At 38.0% G+C, this 22393-nt stretch overlaps 1 protein-coding gene across 8 annotated transcripts in view; it reads left to right on the forward strand.

Annotated features, from left to right (window-relative positions):
- HECW1 (HECT, C2 and WW domain containing E3 ubiquitin protein ligase 1) overlaps nt 1-22393 on the forward strand; it is a 329622-nt gene that overhangs the window by 79206 nt on the left and 228023 nt on the right. For all 8 annotated transcript variants that reach the window (XM_087915428.1, XM_087915430.1, XM_087915425.1 and 5 more), the window contains one exon: nt 18407-18514. In XM_087915428.1, coding sequence (XP_087771554.1) covers nt 18407-18514 — 108 coding nt within the window. The remainder of the gene's footprint in view (nt 1-18406; nt 18515-22393) is intronic.

The following is a 22393-nucleotide window of genomic DNA, read 5'->3' on the forward strand; positions in this document are numbered from 1 at the left end:
CAATTTGAACTATTAATGGATTTTTTGTGAGAAACTGAAATTAAAAATTGATCAGGGCTTTGATGATTAGATATGGGATTATGGAAATAATGTAGACAAATGTTAATTTTAGAGTAAGAGTTTGATATGTACCAAAGAAAGTTGGAAGTCTTCCTTTTTCGGTTTTCCTTCTTTTCCTCTTTCTTACACTTTCACTCTTTTTCTTTCCTGAGCCTTTGCTTTTTCTAAATAGGTTTTTTATTTGTTTATCCCTTAGCTTTTTTATGTATGAAGGATCAGATACTCAGTCGTTATAATTCTACATTTCTTATTTATAAGGAATATAAATATAAAAATAAAAACAAAAAGCGGAGAACCATCCAGCAGACAACAACCAGAGGCAAGTATGGCAGGGACTGTAGCATCTAACCAACTATAAGGGCAATAATATGAAGACAGTCAACTTTGATGCCTCATTGGCAGAGGAGTTGAACACCTTCTTCGCCTGCTACGAGGTCAAGTTACCTGACCTTATAGCCTCCAATTCCCAGCCACTCACCTTTCATGAACATCAAGTGAGAGCTGTATTGAAGGCCGTGAATTCCAATAAAGCTGCAGATATAGGTGGGGTGCTGGGGATAGTGGTTAAAACCTATGCTGACCAACTATCAGACATCCTAACAAGGATTTTTAACATCTCTCTGCAAACGGCCAGTGTTCTGTCATGTCTGAAAGTAGCCACTATTATTCCAGTCCTGAAGAAAACAGCAATAAACAGCCTGAATGACTATAGACCCATTGTATTAATGTCTGTAGTGATGAAGTGCTTTGAGAGACTAGTTCTTCAACACCTCAGGTCATGCCTTCCATCAAAGTTCGACCAATATTAGTTTGCCTACAGAGGAAATAGGTCGACAGGCAATGCCATTGCTACTGCCCTACATTCTGTAGTGAGTCATCTAGAGAAACCTGAGAACTATGTCTGAATGCTTTTCATAGATTACAGCTCAGCTTTTAACACCATTTTGCCGGACATCCTCATTGAAAAGTTGACTGACTTGAATTTTCCTTCCCTCACCTATGATTGGATTAAAGGCTTTATGATAGACCAGCCACAAACAGTGAGAGCTGGGTCTTTCACATCTTCCTCCCTGAAGCTCAGCACTGACTCTCCTTAGGGCTGTGTGCTCAGTCCCAACCTGTATGCGTTGTACACATATGACTGCACATCTTCTAACCCATCTAACGTGATAATAAAGCTTGCAGATGATACTACCATACTGGGTCTTATTACAGGAGGAGATGAATTAGCATACAGGGAAGAAGTCCAGAAATTATCCACATGGTGCTCAGAAAACAACTTACATCTAAACACCAGCAAGACAAAGGAGATGGTGTCAGATTTCTGGAAGCAGAGAGAGGAACCTGCCCCACTCTACATCAAAGGGGATATGTGGAGAGGGTCTCCTCTTTCAATTTTCTGGGAGTCCATCTTAGCCAAGATCTCACCTGGAAAAATAACACAATTCAGGTGGTCAGGAAGGTTCAAAAGCCTCCTTTTCCTTAGGGTTTTGTGGAAATATCAGGTGGAACAATGACTAATGACTTCCCTTTACCCGTCTACAATAAAAAGCATCCTTACATATTGTATTATGGCATGGTATGCTGGCTCGGCATTACAGAGGGTGATGAACACAGCACAAAAAATTATGGGCTGTCCCCTGACACCACTGGACGAAATCACCAGGCCCCGCTGCCTCAGCAGAGTGAGGAAAATCCTCAGGGATGATTCACACCCTGGTCAGCACTTCTTTACTCTCCTACCATTGGGCAGGAGATATAGAAGCATAGCCAGCTGAATGAATAGGCTGAAAAATAGCTCTTATCTGTGGGCTGTGAGACTTCTGAATGCAACATAAACACCACAATTAGGTTTAAGGAGGCTCATTTCAATTTCATTGTACACATTTTGTGCATTGACAATAAACATTTGGTAGATTGTTTGATTTACAGAAATCATATCAGAATTTAGAATGAAGTCTAGGAATCATCTCGTATAAGGCAGGCTCTGAGTCCCTCTAACCAAAAAGTATTTATCGATAGAAGAGAATATTTGTTGAATTGTGGAGTCCTGGCAGGGTGGAATGCTACTGGTTCTGCCCGGCTCTATAGAACCGGTAGCTCTAAAGAGCAGCAGACACCGAACCAGTTCTGTGTTTGCTGCTGTTTGGCCCACCCACCCGCCCGGGCTCTTACCTGTCCTTTATTTCCTGCTTTTTCAACCTCAGCTGCTTTGCATGGTACAGCTGAGGTTGAAAAAGCAGGAAAAAAGAGGCTTTTCAAATGCTGCGCACAGCACTTTTCAGCTGTCCGGGTGGCACAGCTTAAGGTTTTCTACACGCGTGCGCAACGTGTGTCAGGTGCGCATAAGCACGAAGCGTGCATTCATGCGTAAAACATAATCACCGAACTGGTAGTAACGCTGGTTGAATCCCAGCCCTGGGTCCCGGTGCTCTCTGAGCTTGATGGTTTTCTTGCAGATGTTTCATTACCAAACTAGGTAATATCAGTACTAGAAGGGAGTGGAGTTTGTTTTTATTTTCATATACTAGTGGCTTACCCTGTCAGTGTTGATCAGTTGCTTCACAAACAATGTTTTGATTGGTGCCAGGTCTCTACAGTCTCAGGCAGAGAAGGGCTTTTCTGCACCCCTCCCTCAAATGTTCTTTAAAATACAGTGTTCCCAGCATTCCTTTAGGAACCTCCAATATGTAAACTGTGGTTACTCATCCTAGAACAAATCCTCTTTCCCTGGAACTTCAAATTTTGCTGTTTACTGGGAAGATGTGTAGCTAAAAATCAGTCTACATTTAGTGTACATCTGACTTTGGATTCCAACTTTAGGTGACATTATGGCTGATTGTTTTGTTTCAACTACTAGGAAAGAAATGAGTGAGAAATCATCATTTTTATAATTATTCCTAAAGTAGTGTGTGTATAAAAGGCAGCACTGATCACTGATCATAACAGCACAAGAATAGGCACTAAGCACCAGATCCATAGAAGCAGGGATTTATCACACTAGATAGAACCCAAGGGGTCAGTGTCTCTTAGCTGAAAGAAGTATGGACTTTAACTCCCAGAATTTTCCATCCAGCCATCAAGGAGTTTCCACAGAAGATCGTGGAGAATAATAGAGCTAAGAATCTGTGGGAGTTCCAAATCCAGAAGGACAGGCAGGCAATCAGTCAGAAAGTAGTCTTGCCTAGTGACACTGGCACACAATTATAAACTCCTTTGGTTTGTTAATTGTATTGTTTATTTTTCAATTAATTAATTGTAATTATGAAAATATCAGCCATTCTTTTATGCATACAGTGTAGTAACTTTTTTTAAAACAAACTTTATTCAGTTTTTCACATTAAAAACAAAAATCTCTTTTTAGTGGACAACCTATTTCCGGATCATCACCTTTACATACAAATATGACAGCAATTATGCATTGATATATGCATACTTAATTCTATTATTACCTTTTCCATTCCAAATTTTCAGTAAGGAGAGAAAACATTAATTCTAGCCTCTTTCATTAATCTCAATCGAAACATCTTTTTATATCATTTCATTTATTTCAAATATAATCCTTTGGATATTTATTTTTGAAAATAAAGATAAACAATATGTGTTTGCCTAATACTAATACTAATAATAATAATAATGTTTAATTCTAAATTCTTTCATTAATCTCAATCTAAACATCTTTTTATTTCATTTCAATTATTTCAAATATAATCCTTTAATATTTATTTTAGAAATAAAAAATAAACAATATATATTTACCTAATAATAGTAATAATGAAGTTGCCATAGTCTCTCCTTGCTTTTAATAGTCTATATTAAACTTAATAATTTAGCTGGTTCTTTTCCTTTATACTTTTTTTTAATGAATTCTAAATTAATACAGATTTTAACACACACACACACACACACAAATAAGAACAAGTATAGGTTTCCCTCTTTCACTATTTTGAATGTGACACTTTAATGATTAGAATATACCTTTATTCCCTCATCTTAATTCCCAAGAAACCATTAATCATTATATCTTTTCAATTGGATTCCACAGCATATTTTCCCCTCCTTTAATAAGAGTTATCAGTATCTATATTTTTAATTGCAGAAATATTCTTATTACCCCTTGTTACCCTGCAGAATCCCCTTTTTAATTCATCAACCATTATCTCTGAAAAAACAATTTCTTTTCAGCATTTTACTAGTTCTGTGTTTGTTTCTTTCACATGCCTGTTTCTTACTGCTTCTCCTCCCCCTCTTTTCCCCATATCTTTTCTCATTCCAGTTTATATCCCGCTCTTTCTTAATATCTGCCTTTCCTGACTTCACAGGTATTCCTTCTTTTAATTGTAAAGAAACAATTTCCTTTCAATATTTTACTATTTCTGTATTTCTTTATTTCATATGTCTGTTTCTTGCTGCTTCTCCTCCCCCTCTTTTTCCCATATCTTTTCTCATTCCAAATTATATCCCTCTCTTTCTTAATATCTTCCTTTCCCCTTTTCTGCTGAGTCTTCCTGCCATTCCTGACTTCACAGGTATTCCCTCTTTTAATTGCCTTCTTAAATCTCAACTTTTTAACCTTCCTTTTTTCTCCACTTCTTTGCAGCGTTCTTTGTGTTAATTGTCTATTTAAAATGTCTTCTCCTTGAGTCGATTCCTCCTCCTCTGAAAATCTTTCTTCTTGTTCTTCAATCACCATTTCCATTTTTTCTAGTACAGAGCAAAGTGATTCGCCTCTTTCCTGTAGTAATTCTCTCATATTTTTAAGTTCCACTTTTAATTCCCGAAGAGATATCATCATTCTTATATTTTATGATCATTAAAGTCCACAAAAAGAAACCACTTTTATTTTCCTTCTTCTTTCAGTTTTTCAAGGTTCTCAGTTATTCCAGTCCAGGGTTTATACCAAAAATGTCAATCAGTCCCACAAACAGTCTTTCCTTGCTTTTTCCTTTATTCTGGTTCTGCTTTCACTTTCTAAAATTCTTACTTTGTTTCAATATTTCTGTAATGTTATATCCACACCAGTTCATTCAAAAACAGGATGCTTTCCCTTTTATTTAAACCAATTTTTATCAAAAGGTGACACTCTCCATTATACAAAGTCTTCACCTTTTTCCCCTATTTTTTTATTTAAGGTTTTTCGAACCTCAATATTCCAGCACAGTCCAGTCTCTAATTTGTAAACTTTGTTATTATTATTCTTTAACAATCTTAAGTCCAGCTTTAGTTTATACTTGTGAATTCCCAAAATATTTTAGTCCAATTTTAAATCTTTAATTCCAGCTTCTTCCTTTCCCAGTTTGAAGCCCCATTTAGCTGTCAGAAATATTTTCTCTTTTTCTCTCTGTCCCTTTGTAATTTCGCCGCTCACTTTTCTTTTCTTAAAAATTCTATGTTACCTTAGTCCTGGGGTACTTTGGTTCCGTTAAATTGCCCAGTTGTCCCAGTTCAGATGTTATCCACCTCTTTCTTCCTTCCTGCACAAATCTTAGTCCAGCTGAGTCATCCTCTTCGGGGTGGCCATATTAGACCACCGCTGCAGTCATCTTCGGGAGGAAAAAAAACCAAGCCCATGGGAGGGAGATGCGGCTCCCCACAATCAGGCTTGTTGCTTCCTCTTACTCCGCTGCCCCTCCAAGGCAGTTTCAGCCCCTAATCAAAATGATTGGGGCTCTCTGAAGAAAAAGAGCACGGGCGATAGCCGCAGAGAGTTGCGATCTACTGCCCATTGACAAGGAGGCTCCACCTTCTTCCTCAGTGTAATAACTTTTTTATAGACTCTCATTTTCAAATCCATTTTCAGCTCTGTTTGTCTTGACTGGTGAAACTTGTTCCTCTTCCATAATATCTTTTAAGCGCTAACTATAGTGTCAGACACTTTTAAAAGTAACTGAATATTACTGATCTCTGCTCCTCACCAGCTTTCTTCACTTGCCAGTCTTTACCACTCACTTAATTTTTGGTAAGTTGCTCTGTCCAGGGACTATGTGACACCCCCCTGAACCCATACTCTGACAGTGAGAGCAATCAACCCATGGAACAGAAGTTGCCTTCAGAAGTTGTGTGAGCTTCATCACTGGAGGCTTTCAAGAAGAGACTGGACTGTCATTGGTCAGAAGTTGTAGGGTCTCCTGCTTGGACGGGGCGGGGGTTGTACTAGATTACCTACAACGTCCGTTTGTTAATCTGTTAAAATAAGGAAAGGGGAGGAAACTGGAACCTATACAGGCAGACCTGGTGTCAGGACAGCTGAGTCTCCCCCCCCCCCCGCCTCCACAACCCACCCCTTCAGATAGAGTCCACTTGACAAGTGGAAATTGGTCCAGGGAAGAAAAGCTGCCTGGATTATTTTAAAATAGCTGAAATTCAGATTTTTTTTCTTTTCCCAAATAAAGTTTGGCTGTTGTTTTGGGCTGTTTCAGAACATCCAGCTGGACACAATCCTACTTCATCACCCTACACTATACCTAGGGACAATTCAGAGAGCTGAAAAAAGTGGATTATGATCAGTCCTCACATTTATGACCATCACAGCATTCTTAACAACCATGTCACTCATTTCACAACTGTGGTGTTCCACTTCACCATGGTGACAAGATAGGTCATAGAACAGTAGGAAACCTCATTTTGAACAAACATCTCACTTAAGTAACAGAAATTTTGGGCTCAGTTATGGTTGTGAGTTGAGGACTAGTTGAGTTTTATTTCCCTACATATAGGGACTATTCAGAGAGCTGAAAAAAGTGAATTATGACCAGTCCTTGCACTTTCGGCCAGTCCTTGCACTTATGACTGGTCCTCGCACTTATGAGTGTTTGCACTTATGTTCTCACCCACAGGCATGACCACCTAGCCATGCCCATCCGGTCACATGACCACATAGCCACGACTACCCCATTACATGACCACATAGCCACACCAATCCAGTCACATGACCACATAGCCATGTCTGTTGAGGTAATTCCCTGTTAAGAGAATGAGCGCATACAGGGAGACGTATTTGAATAATACACACACAGTACACAGAAACACTGTATGTGATGATGTAAACTTGATGCAGTTCTGAAAATATCAGTTCTTTTTCACATAGCTCTTGAAAAGTTCTTTTCATGAAGTTTAAATGAGCTAACATATCTCCACCTTTTAGAAGACATGCTCTAAACCGTTTATGTGTAAGATGTATGTGTGCACCTACGCTGTCACGAACATAAATTCTCTTCAAATTCTCCCAACACCTAGCAGCAGACTCTTCTCCACGAATATGGACTAGCTACTGTCATTCATTGTTAGTCCAATTATACAAAGAGCTCGTTCATTCTGTTTAAAGTCAGCAATCTTCTTGGAATGGTCTTCATTTTCTGGATTCCAAGCATTTACATCCAGTGGGTCTTGAACTACATTCCACAAACCTTCTCTATGCAGAAGTAGACTGGACTTCATGGACCAGGAAACATAGTTTGTTCCATCCAACTGGGTTATCAGTGATAGACTTGTTGAAGTGACTTGTGCCATCTTTACCAGGAGAGTAACCCACAATTAAACAGTAAACATCTGTCTGTATACAGTACTGTGTATTCACACTAACTCTCAGTTATCAGAGCCTGATATGGCCTGGGCCCATAACCAGGGTTGAGGTAATTCCCCGTTAGGAGAATGAGCGCATACAGGGAGACATACAGGGAGAGAAGCGTTTGAATAATACACACACAGTACACAGAAACACTGTACAGTAAATGTAGGTTTTTACTTCCAGAAAGGTTTAAGCAAAGTCCAAAATAAGCAATCCAAAATCATTCACAGGTAATCAGTCAGTTTTTCAATCCAGGGATAATCCAAATATCAAAGTCCAGTGTCAAAAACAGTTCAGTAATAGACTTAGATTAAATCCAGTAATATCAGTCAATTAGGAAAAATGGAGCAACGGCAATACTTTCCAACAGAAGGAAACTCACTCAGACACACTCTCTTCTGAGATTAAGACTAAGACAATACAGGTTTCTGGCTCCATCTTATGGCTGTTTGAAAAACCACACCCAATTGCAGTTTTTGCAATCTCTTAAAGACATAGTACTAAAATGTTTATCCTGGTTTATATATTTCTAACCCAAATACCTGTTAGGTGACTTATATTCCTAACAATGTCCACAGAACCAGTAGTAAAAAAATTTGAATCCCATCACTGGGGAGGAGATTTACATTTATATATTAACAGCAGCTGGTCCTAAGATATAACTATACTAAAGAAATTCTATGATATGGAGTTAGATACATTAATTACCAGTTGAAAACCATTTTATTCTCCATGAGAGTTCTCCTCATTTCTCCTAATTGCTGTGCATGTTTCTCCACAAGCATATGTAAACAATGCATTATGAACTCTAGCTGACCAGATTATGTGGGCTGAAGTTAAATACCCAGATTCCCTTCCCATTGTTTTAGGAGATTTTAACAAAGCCAACTTAAAGAAAGAGCTACCAAAATATTTTCAGCATGTCAATTGTCTCACTAGAGGCAAGGATACTTTAGACCATTGCTACACAACACTAAAAGATGCTTATCGATCTTTACCATGACCAGCTGTGGGACACTGATCATTGCATGATTCATCTTGTACCTCTTACAGACAAAGACTTAAAACCAACAATTAAATCAGTGAAGAGTTGGACTGAGGAGGCAAAGTTAAAGCTACAGGCTTGCCTTGAGTGCACTGATTGGAATGTTTTTGAAGATACCTCTGCAGACATGGATGAGCTCTCAGATACTGTAGCAACATATGCCAGTTTTTGTGAAGACCTATGTGTGCCAACCAGAAACCTGTGAATATACAGTAAAAATAAACTTTGGTTCACAGCTAAACTTCCTTGTACCAAAGAGGAAACCTACATAAAAGACGATAGAATGCTGTATAATCAGGCCAAAAACTTATTAACAAGGGAGATCAGAGTAGCAAAAAGAAGTTACTCTGAAAATTTAAGAATCAGTTATCAACAAATGAACCAGTAAACATGTGGAAAACTCTTAAAAATATCACTGGTTACAGCAAACCTTCTTCCCATGCTGAAGGAAATCAACAACTGGCAGATGACCTGAATGTTTTTTACTGTAGGTTTGAGTGAAAACTACTGCCACCCATCATCACAATCCTTATCTCAGACACACCAACAACAGCCAAGCTTCCTACAAGCTACCCCATCCCATTGGGCCCACCACCTCTGGTGATTACAGAGGCTGACATGGCTGAGAATGAGGTGCAACGTCTATTTCACAGACAAAAGCCAGGAAAAGCACCAGGCCCAGAGAAAATAACTCCTTCTTGCTGAAAAGCTTGTGTTGACCAACTGGCCCCCATCTTCACCCGCTTCTTTAATAAATCACTAGAAATGTGGTATGTTCCTTCTTGCTTCAAATCTCTACTATCATCCCAGTGCGGAAGAACTCTTCCATCAAGGAACTGAATGACTTAAGACCGGCTGCTCTAATATCTGTAGTTATGAATACCTGTCATGCCCTTGGTAGAGTCAGACTCCGAGAGAGAGGAGGAACAGTCGACAGGGAGTGGAGGTGTGGCTCCAGAGGTTGTGGAGGACGCTGGAGAAGGGCAGAAGCTGGCTGGGCAGTCAGAGGAAGTACCAGGCCCATCTCCTCTGCATCCTAGGAGATGCAAGGAGGAATGGAGAAGGCAACAACTTGGCTTACGAGAGAGGAAGCGGCCATGATCCTCCTCATTGGTTGCAGCTGGGGAGACTGGTATATAAGAGAGGCGATTACAACACAGCATTGTCAGAAGCAAAGCATGTGTTATTTTGGGCTGAAGTTATCTTGGTTGGCGTCCTTCCAACAGACTGTGCCTTGTTATCTCCTTGAATTTGGTAGTTACTTATCCTGGTCCGTTGTGGAAATTTCATCATTGTAGTTTGTTTGGTTTTTTATTTCACCTCTATCTGCTCATTAAGTTTGGACTGTATTGCTTTCTTTTGAAGACTATTTTTGAGTACGTTTTATCTCTAACTGAGAATTATTGAACAGTGGGGCCAGTTGGAGGCATTAAAAGACATTTATTTACATTTTGGATTTTGTTACAATTGTCATCATAATACTTTTGGGAGGCTAGTGTTTGCCCACCTGAAAACCATCACAGATCTGCTGTTAGACTCTTGCAATTTGCCTACTGAGCAAATAGATTGACAGATGATGTTGTTAATATGACTCTGCACTACATCCTACAACCTCTTGAATCTCCAAAAACCTATCCAACGGTCCTCTTTGCAGACTTCAGCTCAGCATTCAATGCCCATCATTCCAGATATTCTTCTAACTAAACTAAATCATCTAGATGTACCTAACCAACTTATAACTAGATCATAAGCTTCCTTACAGACAGGAAGCAGGTGCAGCTAGTCAAAATCACATCAGATACCAGTACAATTAGCACAGCCCCATCCCACCCCAGGGCTGTGTGCTCTCACCACTTCTCTCTATACACCAATGACTGCATCTCAAAAGATCTCTCTGTTCAAGTACTGAAGTTTGCAGATGATACAACAGTGATTGGTCTCATTCTAGATAATGATGAATCTGCATACAGACAGGGGGTCGAGTAACTAGCCTTGTGCAACCAGAACAATCTTGAACTAAACACACTCAAAACCATAGAAATGGTGATAGATTTTAGGAGAAATCTTCCTATACTACCACCTCTTACAGTACTAAACAACAAAGTATCAACAATAGAGATCTTCAAGTTTCTAGGTTCTATTATATCTCAAGACTTAAAATGGACACCTAATATCGAAATGTCATCAAAACAGCACAAGAATGTTCTTTCTGCATCAACTCAGAAAGCTCAAACTGCTGATACAGTTCTACAGAGGAATTATTGTCTGTGTCATCTGCACCTCTGTAATTGTCTGGTTTGGCTTGCAACCAAACAAAACAGACACAGACTTCAACAGATAATTACAACTGCAGAAAAAAAACAATTGCTACCCACCTGCCTTCCATTGAGGACCTGTATACTGCACAAGTCAGAGGGTTGTGAAAATATCTACAGACCCCTCACATCCTGGACACATCCTAGGCATAAATTGTTTCAACTTCTACCCTCAAAATGATGCTACAGGGCACTACACACCAGAACAACTAGACACAAGGACAGTTTTTCCCCGAATGCCATCACTCTGCTAAACAACTAATTCCCAAAACACTGTCAAATTATTTACTAAGACTGTGTTACTATTATTTTCATCCTTCCTAGCATCTATCTCTCTTATAACTATAATCATGTTGCTTGTATCTTTACAATTTATATTGTTTATAATAATATAATTTATATTGTTTTGTTTCCTAGTATAATTTGATCACTTATTAGTAATCTATGACTATCATTAAGTGTTATATCTTATGATTTTTGATGAATGTATTTTATCTTTCTTTTATGTACACTGAGAGCATATGCACCAAAGACAAATTCCTTGTGTGTCCAATCACATTTGGCCAATAAAGAATTCTGTTCTGTTCTGTTCTGTTCTAGTCTAATCTAGTCTAGTCTCAGGCTGATTGCAGAGTTTGCAGCTTGCAGACTTTGAATCTGCTTTCACTTATCTGGTGGGGAAGATAGGGGAAGGGGGTTGAAATAGGCAGGGGAAGTGCTGTAGTGGCCCTGTGATCAGTCATAAGGTCGAATCTCCCTGAATTTGGTACATGTGATGAGGTGGTGATACATTACCCATAACTTCAAAACTAGGTCATACGTAGCTTTTTGGGGAGGAGGGTCCATTGCAACTTTGAATGATTGCTAAGTCAAGGACTACATGTTGTAATAATGTAGTAAAATATAATATGAACGGAAGCATGTTTTTGAAGAAAAGAATTTTAAATAGATAATAATGGAATCAATAGAACTATGTCATATAGAATAAAGATATTTTATCTATTTCATAATTTGCATCTATTATAAAAATAGTAGATTGGAATAATTTCATTATTAAGTGCCCTTAACTCTAGTTTCATTTAATCTAGGCAAGTTTATTTAACTTAGCTTGAGTTATAAATGCCTAAAACAGGCAACTTGTAAACTGTAATTTATGATTTCATAGACAGGTAATATTGTGTGCTGCTTATTGATATATTGTAGACTTTTTTCTTCATTATCCTTATGGAAAAATTAAAACATGTTTTAAAAATCTGATAAAATGTTATCATAGTCTCTCAGGCCCAATTTTTAAATTGTTATTTAAAAAAAATTGTGTCAAACCTATTTTGAATTAATTAGCCAGAGAAACCTTGCTTTAAGTATCATATGCTTCTTTCTCCTAACTTTTGCCTTTAATTTTATTTTCCCTAAAAGGCAAATCTCTAAAAATGAATGTAACATGAAAATATTCTAATTAGTGAGGATTTTTTGAATATACTGCAAAGTATTTCTTGCAAAAAAGGTGGGGGCAAATCCCAAGTCCCCTGAAATTCACAGTAAAAGAGCAATATTTGATGTAGGAGTGCATAGTACTCATTCCAATACACAATGAATTTTAGGGAATAGTTTGTACATAGTATGCTTATTACAGAACCACTAACTATGTGCTTTTTGGAGAAAATGGTAACATTGGCTACAATGTGTTCTGTATGTGGTTCAAACAAACCATGTCTTGACCCAGCAGGCTGACAGCCATTCCACTTGATTTGAAGATCTATACTAAGATACACCAACCCAAATACAGCTTCAAGTACTAGTGAATTGACAAATAAACAGATACAATCAATAAAATGAAAAACTATCCCCTAAAAGAAACTATTAGTAAACATTTATGGGCAACATTTTCACATAAATGTAATAAGAGAAATAAATTGACCTTGTTTATATAACAGATAAAAGCCATCAAAGTACCCTGAAAATTTATGTAAATTACATTCTTTTTACTTTTTTTGTTTATTTTTTTTAGTACAGAAAATTAAAATGCCAACTCCAAAGGAAAAAAGTGGAAATTTTACAAGACCAAACTTAACAAAGACTTTTAAAAAGAAAGGAAAAAGTGGATTTAAAAGGCAAAAGAAAAGAAAAAGAAATACATTATCCTCCCTAGTTGAGCACTGACAAATATATTGCAACAATAATAGCTTTCTCCACTTAAGAATCAGACCTAAGATTTATAAACTTCGACATCTCTTTGAAACCAAATTGACCTGTTATATATCTAGCTAGTAGAATCTCTCTTACTTTTTTCTGGGCTATTGAGATAGACAGTGAAGTGTTAACATCTTATTCTGAAAAATTTCTAGCTTTTCCTAGGTAGAAACTACTTATTTTGTCACAGTCTGTAGCAATCCAGCCAGCACACAAGCAAATAATTCAACAGGATTCATTATATAGAAGAAACTTCTTTATATACAATAATATAAAACATGATGCATGTATACAATATCCATGCAGCTCTTGCAATGTGGAAGAGAGAAGAAGTATACGAACAAGCACTAGAACTCCCAAGCAAAGACAAAATGAATTCTTTTATACACAGAAGAGTTAAGCTAAGCCACACCCAGCTCCAAGCTGTCTCAGTCACCAAACAGTCCCTATTGGCTAACTTGTTGTCATGCCTATTCCAGTTCATGAATCCTTATACACTGACACTCCTCCCTTTATGATTGGAATAGACATAAAATGAAATAACTTAATATTCTTCCCATGGTGCACTCCACCTAATGGCTTGGTCATTATATCTGTCAGATTGTCCTCTGAAGAACAGCGAGGCAAGCTAATTAATTTAAATTTGATGTCTTTTCTTACATTATAATATTTAATATCTACATGCTTGCTTTTGTTTTTTACTGTCACCTTTTGCCAATTTAATGCAAGCAGCATTATCTTCAAACACCATTACAGCTTCATTTACTTTTAATAATTTAGTAATAATCTTCAAACACCATTACAGCTTCATTTACTTTTTTTACATTTAAATTTACACACAGGTATATGTACCAAGTTACCTCTGAACAAAATTCAGATAAAGCAATATTTTTTTCTCCGCAGTAGAAATGGCTACAGTTGTTTGTTTTCTGAACTTCCAACCAATTAAAGCCTCTCCAAATAATACCACAATCCCAGAATTAGACTTTCTGGTTTTTACATCATTGGCATAATCACTGAGCATAACATTTTAACTTTATTTCTTCAGAGACCTGTATTTGAAGACCCAAATTCAGAGTTCCCTTCAAATACCTGAGAATCCTTTTTACACCCATCCAATGCAGTTGCATTAGTTCAGCAGTAAAGCAATTTAAGATGCTTATTGCACGAGCTATATCTGGTCTGGATCACTGTGACAGCTATAACAAGCTTCCTATTGCTGACTGATATGTCTCTTAATCACAGGCTTCACTTTTGTCGTCCCCCAAATTGTTATGAAAATCTGTGCTCACAGGTGTTGGAGCAGAATTACAATCCTTCATGTTGTATCTCAATTTTCAATTTTCCTTCTTTGACTGAGAACATAACCACTTTTACAGTTTTTTGTATTTCTTCACCAAGATAATTTTGGATTTCACCCAAATTTTTCAATTCAAATTGCTTCTCTCTGATTAGCAAATTCTTTTACCTGTGACACATTTTTTGCAATGAAACAAAGATCATTCACAAATGCTAATAATTGACAATCCCACCTTGTAACTTTCCAGTATATATGCAACCATCAGCCTTGCAACTCTTGAATCCAAAACCCTTCAATGCATAAACAGATATTCCAATTCCTCACTGACTGCTTCAGCCCATAAATGGCCTTGTTCAATTTATATACAATGATAGGCTTTTTACTTTCATACCCTGGTGCTTGAACCATGTAAATTTCTTCCTCTAATTCTGCATTGCGAAATGCTGTGGTTATGTCAAAATGCCAGATTTTATGGTCACATGCCACTGCCAACTCTAGTGCCAACCTTATGCTTTCATTCTTTACCGTAGGTGTGAATACATCATCATAGTGCACATTTTTTTCTCTATGAAAAACCTTGCCTTATATTGGACCTCATTGTTGGGTAGTACTTTCTTTTTGTATACCCATTTACAACCTACATCTTTGCAAAGTCATATATGTTCACCCATGGATTTCATTTCTTTGTTCATGGCTTCTTTGCACTTCACTTATTCAATTTTAGGTAATGCCAATACTTCCTGATGGTTTCTTGGTTCATACCACACATTACACACCTTTACTTCACTAGCAGAATACCTGTCAGGTGGAATCCCACTGTTTCATCGCTCTGACCTGTGTGGCATTGACTGCTCTTGTATTTCAACCCTCTCTTGCTTCATATCTGAGTCATCATCTTCTCCTGACTCCTTTCCTTGTTTTTTTTTTCAGTTTCTCTGCCCTGAATACTGACACCATTACTAAGTGAGTTACCGTCATGAAGTGGATCATCATCACTAAGTAGATCATTCCAAAAATTGGCATCAATTCTGTTCCAATTTTCCTCTGCAAAACTAGCAGACCTGGAAATAACTATTATTTTGCTCCTGTCACTAAAGCTCTTTGAGCCTGGCTCATAGCCTGTAAACCTGAGCTTTCTAGCCTTTGGTTGACCTTTTCTTCTGATTGCTTTTGGAATACTTTATGCACTCATGCATTACTTCCAAACACCCTTGAATGTGCCAAAGATGGCTTTCTCCCATATAACACTGCATATGGGGTATCATTTACAGATGAACTCCATAGCCTATTGATTAAATAATTGGCAGTCAACATGACTTCACCCCAATATGACCTGCTCAGACCAAAATCCTCCAGCAGTGAGTCCTTCGTTGTTTGTAAGATTCCATTCCAACTCTCAGCTATACCATTCTCAGCTGCTTTGTAAGGATTTGTGCGTCTGTGTTTTATTCCTAACTGTCCCAACCACTGTTGAAAACTTGCTGACATGAATTCTGAACCTGTTGTTTATATCTCCTTTCTATAAAGCTTACTCATTGCTTAAATTTCATAGCACCTCTATTTTACTCTTTAGTAAATAGCAAAAACCAAAATGCTGTAGTCATCTACAATGATCAGCGCATTTTGCTGTTCCCAAACTGGCTTGTATTGGCCCAACCAAATTTGCATGTACCGGCTCTAGAGCTCTTGTTGTTTGCCTTGTGCTACTCTTGTTTATTGGGAGTGCCTTGGCCTTTGATTAGTTACATACTGCATAGTTGAGCTATGCCTTACACCCTTTCAAGATTAATCCTTCCCCAAACTGTCTTTTGCAAAACTCTGAAGCTGTCCAAGTTAAGCTAAGTCACGCCCAGGCTCCAAGCTGCCTCAGTCACCAAACAGTTCCCATTGGCTGACTTGTTGCCATGCCTATTCCAGTTCATGAATCCTTATACACTGACATATTTTTATTATCTTTTTGAAATGAATGAAATTAATAAACTCTTGTGCTATTTTAAGAGAATGGCAGTAAAATGTTTACATCAATTGAAAAAGGGAGAGAAGAAGGCAGAGAAAGAAAGCCATAGAGATAATTTTGTGAACATTGAGGAATGATATGCTTCAAGATTTCCAGAGAAGAAGTGATTAACTAAATATGATTCCATTGAAAATGGAATGAAAAAATGGCAAATGAATTGACTTTTGTAATTTCTCTCCAGATAAAAAGCAGACTTGAGATTACCCACAAGTGTTCCATAGAGTTGCTCCTCATGAGGAAATTTCAACACAGCAGTTTCTCTTGGATTTAGAGTTGAATAGCAATCTTGCTCAACACAGATGGTGCCTTTAACATTGGGTTGTCATATTTTCTTTTCTAATCAGTTTTAGAAATTCCTTATTAACTGCTTTTCAACTATTAGGAATCTTTGAATCAACAAGTCTGGAAGGAAACACCAGATTTTCTTCAATTCTTAGTGAAAAAAATTATATACCAGTTTAAGGGCTTTTTAAAAAAATCAAGGGTTAAATAGCAAAAGGTTATTAGAATTTTTTTGAAAAGTTACAAATGGACTCCATATAGATTTGAAATAAGATCTTGGAATTTATTTGAAGACAATGCTTTGTTTTTGAGTATTCTTAAAAAACATGAATAGGATGAGTCTTTGAAGGTTGTACGCTAAAAGAAATTAAGGATTATAATCAAAGAAGAACACTTAAATTTGACTTAGTAATATAGAATGAAGCAAAATATTTTAACATTGGACATACTGAAGTATATTTTTGAATTATGGATGCAAAAGTTAATTTAAGAGGTTTTGTCTGTATAGATACTGTATTAAAAGATGTTATAGAATATGAGTTTTATATGACAAAATTGACATTGCTATAGGCTATAATATTGATGCAGAAAGTGATGCTACACTGGACATAAAAAAGAAAGCAACTAATGTCTTAATCATTAAAAGAAATATGCCAATAAAAAAGTAAGAGGATGACTTGCATAATTTTCTTATATTGGATTTAGAAAAGAGGCTTGCCAAAACTTTGAAGAATTCTGTGAGATTGGACAAAGAAAAAATAAAAATAAATCAAGTTCCTAAGACAATAAACCAAGTTCCTAGTCAGACAGCTAGTCCCTAGAGACATTTAGGGAAATGAAATCCAAGCAGAAAAACAATTAGGTCAGGATCACAGAGTTTTTCAGGCAGGAAGCAGAGGCCCTGGAAGATCCAGCCCAAATCATACATGAGTATCTCTCCCTCAGGGATGGAAAATCCTGCTCTGATTTAAGCGGAGAGAATTTTTAGCTCTGATCAGAACCTTCCAGGCTCTCCCCCTCCCCAGGCAACCCACTCTGCTTACCTGAGACTCCACTTACCAACCAGCAAGATCACTTAATGATTGAAAATGATAATGACAGAATTGTGGTAATTGAGCAAACCAGTCATATGGTTTTGAGCAAATTTCAGCTCCCTTTTGTCATGCTTAATGACTGCTTCACTCAATAATTGATATTCTGGGCTTAGTTGTGGTCAAAAGTTGAGGATTGCTTCTTTTCTACATTCTTGTTTTTCTTTATTTTTATTTTAGTTTGCTACTAAGAATTACAATTGCAATTATTTTACTAATATTTAGTATTTAGTAATAATGAAATTACTATTAAAATATAAAAGAAATAGTTTGCATACTAGAATCCTTTGTGATAAAGAAAATGTGTATTCGTGAAGAAGTTTTCTTCTTTGTTAAGTTCATTTGCCTTAGGATTCATGCTAATTCTACTTTAATCAAAAGATAGTAGTAGGTTTCATTTATTCATTTATTTATACAATTTATTGCCACCAGTCTTACCTCAGGGTAACTCTGGATGCCTTACAATCATAAAAGCAATTTGCGTTTGATTCCTCCTTTTGCTGTGAAATAATCAGAGTTTTTTTTTACTTATTTACCAGACGAGGTTCTATCAGAAAACTTCTTGGACTACAAAAATCGTGGAGTAAATGGCTCTCACCAAGGCCAGATTATCTGGAAAATTGATGCTAGCTCTTGCTTTGCAGAATGTAAGTATCATCATTCTTCCTCACTAATTTAGGGAACATTGATAGAGCTGGGCTTGCAAATCAAATCAAAATTTAGTGATGTAACTATTCAATTTTTCAGCATAATTCGACTAATGTTCATTTATTGTGTTGATCAGCAGAGATTTTTAAATTTATGAACACGTGAAGTCAGGTTCAGTTACTCACATGTCTAAATATCAAGTGATTTGGGTTTCTTTTTTAACTGAAATTTATGATCTTTATAAAATAAACAAGGCTGTGTAATTATTCTCTTCTTACAGAGACTAATGGATTATTAGCACTGTCATATTCTTTATTATTTGTTCCTTTATTGCAGTTTGAAGAAGTAGGTACAGGGGTGGGATTCCACTGATATAACAACTGGTTTGGTGATTGCGTGCTTTGCATTACAAGTGAAGAAAACAGCTGAGGTGTGGCAAACCACTCTGCCATACAAATCAGCTGTGCTCTAAACAAAGGAAGTAAAGGACAGGAAAGAGTGGGGCGGGTGGGCAGGCTCACATGCTCGTCACAGTGAACTGGTTCAGAGAAAGCTAATCTCTGGAGCGCAAGGGGTTTGCTCAAACCGGTCCGAACCAGTAGAATACTACCCCTGGGTAGGTACTTTTGGTCCCACGTAGCAAGAACCCAGGGTACCTTTGTGTATTCTTCTATACACAGTTATTGCATTATTCCTGAAGTAACTTTTAAGGATTTGCATATGGTATCTCTAAAGTTCAGGAATGTAAGTTGAACGATATTAGAAATACATATAGGCTATGCCAAGTATACTATAAGAAACAACAACAACAAAGCAAAAAATAATAAAGCAAGGACACTGCTATTTTGGAAAAGGACCAAATTACTAGGTTAGATTTAATGGTACTTTATTATTAAGAATGAAAAATGTGCATATACAGTATAATTTCATCTTAGACCTTAGAGGAAACCTTTCCAGACTTCTATCTCTTTCATTTAATAATTACTCTATTCTTCAGTCTACAAAAAAAAACCATTCCCAGCCCAACTGGACTTGCTCTTGAAATCTGTTGCCAGATATACTGGCTTGATTTGTCATGATTTCTACTGGTTTTCATGGCACTGATAATATGGAGATACTACACATGATGCGAGATATTTTCCATTCAACTCCATGTTGTTCCAGAATTATTAATAGGGAAGGAAATGCTTTGGAACATCAAAAACAGTGTGACAAATCATTCTTTCTTTTTCTTGCTTTTATCTATTTGAATTCAGTTGGAAAAGGGATGGCAATGTGTGTCTGAAATAAATTGCTTCTCAAATATAAAACTTAATTTATTTCTTCCTTCAGTAAAATAAGTAAAGATTCTCTCAAGATAGTTTACTAAGCAGCAATATTGGTTCCATTGAATAGCCTGCCCCTTCTCCTAGGATTTCTTCTCTCCCAGCTTCTTAGTATAGTCTAGCACTGGTGATCATTTAGGGGCTTCTCAATTACTTTCTCCCACTCAGTCATTCCCTTTTTTGAGGAATCTTATTACCAGGGTGGGATTCAGCTTGTTCGGGCGAACCAGATGTTAATTTTACATCCAGTTCAGTGAACTGGTAGTTCCAATGACCAGCTAGCCCCGTCCGCCCCGCCCCGCCCCACCAAAGAGTCCCCACAAGGTCAGTCTGGCTCCCAGGTAAGTGTAGGGAAGCCTCCTGGGAGCAAAAATGGGGTATGGGGGGGTCTGGTGCTACCCCCCCGCAGCCTGTTTTGGCTGCTAGGAGGCTCCAGGGGGTCTTTCTAGGCCCAAATGGAGCACAGGGGGGTGTCCAGTACTGCCCCCCATGCCCCAATTTGGCTGCCAGGAGGCTCCAGGGAGGCCTTCAAGATAGAAAGTAAGCCTTCAAGGGAGGGAACGGAGAAAGAAGGAAAGGGAGGGAAGGGAGAAAGAAAGAGAAGGAGAAAGAAAAAAGAAAGAAAGGAGGGAGGGAGGGAAGGGAGAAAGAAGGAAGGGAAAGTGAATGAGATGGAGGGAGGGAGGGAGGAAGAAAAAAAGAAGAGGAAGGAAGGACCACAAACCCTGGCACTAGACGCAGCTTCAAATAATGCTTTGAAAGAGCACAGCAATCCAGGGAAGCGGTCATCTAGTCCAACCCCGTCTCCAGCAGGAGACATCTGCGTTATTTGGGTGCCTCATCCAGTCTCATGACCACCAAGCCACGCCCACAGAACTGGTTGTTAAAAAATTTGAATCTCACTCTTGCTTATCACCCTTTTTATAAATGGAAGTCCCAATCAGCTGGAATTTGTCAAGAATTATTACTATGAATAAATAAACCTGCAAATAAGGCATTTAAATAATTGTTGGGGGGGGTTAAAAGATTTCTGTGAATTCTTTTAAGTATAACCAAGTCAATGGTCTCCAAAATAAAAGCATCACAAAGCCTCTTAGGCAACATACCCACAAGCTGGTATTCACTACTTACCACTTCTTCATTTTTTCTCATTGCAGTTAGACCTTCTATTACTGGTCCTCCAATTACTATTCCTTGTAGACTGTACTATTGGAGAAGAGCAGCCTTTCTAACTCCTTTAGGCTGCTTTATTTTCACACATGAACACCTTCTTTCTTCTCTTTCTGCCATATACCAACACCGCAAACTCAGGAGTTGGCTGCTGGGGGTTCCCAGGGGTTTGGGAGAGCCCCTAGCTAAGATTCTGCACAGTTTGGAGAACCCTCAAATCTCATTCCTGGCTGGCCCCACCCACCCTTCCCCTCCCAGGAGTCCTCATGCAGCCTGTTTTGGATGCAGGTAAGTGCAGGGCATGCATGGAGGCTCATGGAGGACGAAAAATGGGCTTCCTGGAAGTTTCTGGCTTTGAGAGAGCCTCTGGAGCCCGAGGAGGTGTCCCCTCGGAGGCTCGAGGAAAGCCTCTGGAGCCCGGAGAGTGCAAACCCCACTTCCTGCCATGGTGCAGGAGGCCGACTAGGCCAGGCCAACCATGGCCACACCCACCCTGCAACTGAGCAGAAAACCCCTTGCTAAAATTTTTGAAGCCCACCCCTGCCCAAACTGTCTCTCAGCATTGCTTTTATAGCCAATGCTGTATTGGATGGGGAGAGGGCTTAAAAGGGTAACCGCAGCATAGAGCTGCCCATGCCTGCTCTCTTATCTTCCCAGGAACTTTGTTGGGATTCAATATCTGAATGAGTCCAGTAGTCTACCAATGCAATCATTGGAGGCCATGGTGGAGTGGAACTAGGGGCTTCCTATAGATCATTTTATGGATCATATAGTCCAATTCCAACTTGGAGAATAAGCTGTAATATTTCTCCAAGAAGTTATCCAAGCAAAACCTATATTCCCACAATAATCCTACAATTAAATGCCAGAAAAAGGCTGGATTTGGGTTTTTGGCTGCTAATTGTACATTTAGCCAAAATGGTTTGATAATCAACTTGGTGGTTTCTCGTATACTTGTCTGATTGCTAACATGGCAACATGATTATTACTTGCTAGATAGTTTCATACTGAAAACATATAGTAGCTATCCATAATCTCTTTCTCAAGAAGTGAAACTCTGAATCAAATCAATAAGGGTCTTTTATCTGACACCTTTTAGGAAGGGCCTTTTTAGTGAAGAATTTTTCATCATCTGTAAATGAAAATAGTCTGTAAAAAATGACATAGGTGTAAAGAGAGGTAACTGTCTATATTATACTCAGAGCTTGATCAGATTTCATATATTCAGTCAAAGCTTTCACATCCACAATGGTCCATTGTGCCCTTGGTCCTGTAGATGAAATCAGTGTGGTCCTCTAGATAAAATTAAACATATCTATCAATTGTACTGCGGAGTCTGAGGTCTAAGTGCTCACATAAATTAACAGCAACCTGAAAGTCTGA

This window comes from Pseudonaja textilis, chromosome Z (assembly GCF_049901715.1).
Source record: "Pseudonaja textilis isolate UNSWEBS1 chromosome Z, rPseTex1.2, whole genome shotgun sequence".
In the NCBI taxonomy this organism is placed as follows: Eukaryota; Metazoa; Chordata; class Lepidosauria; order Squamata; family Elapidae; genus Pseudonaja; species Pseudonaja textilis.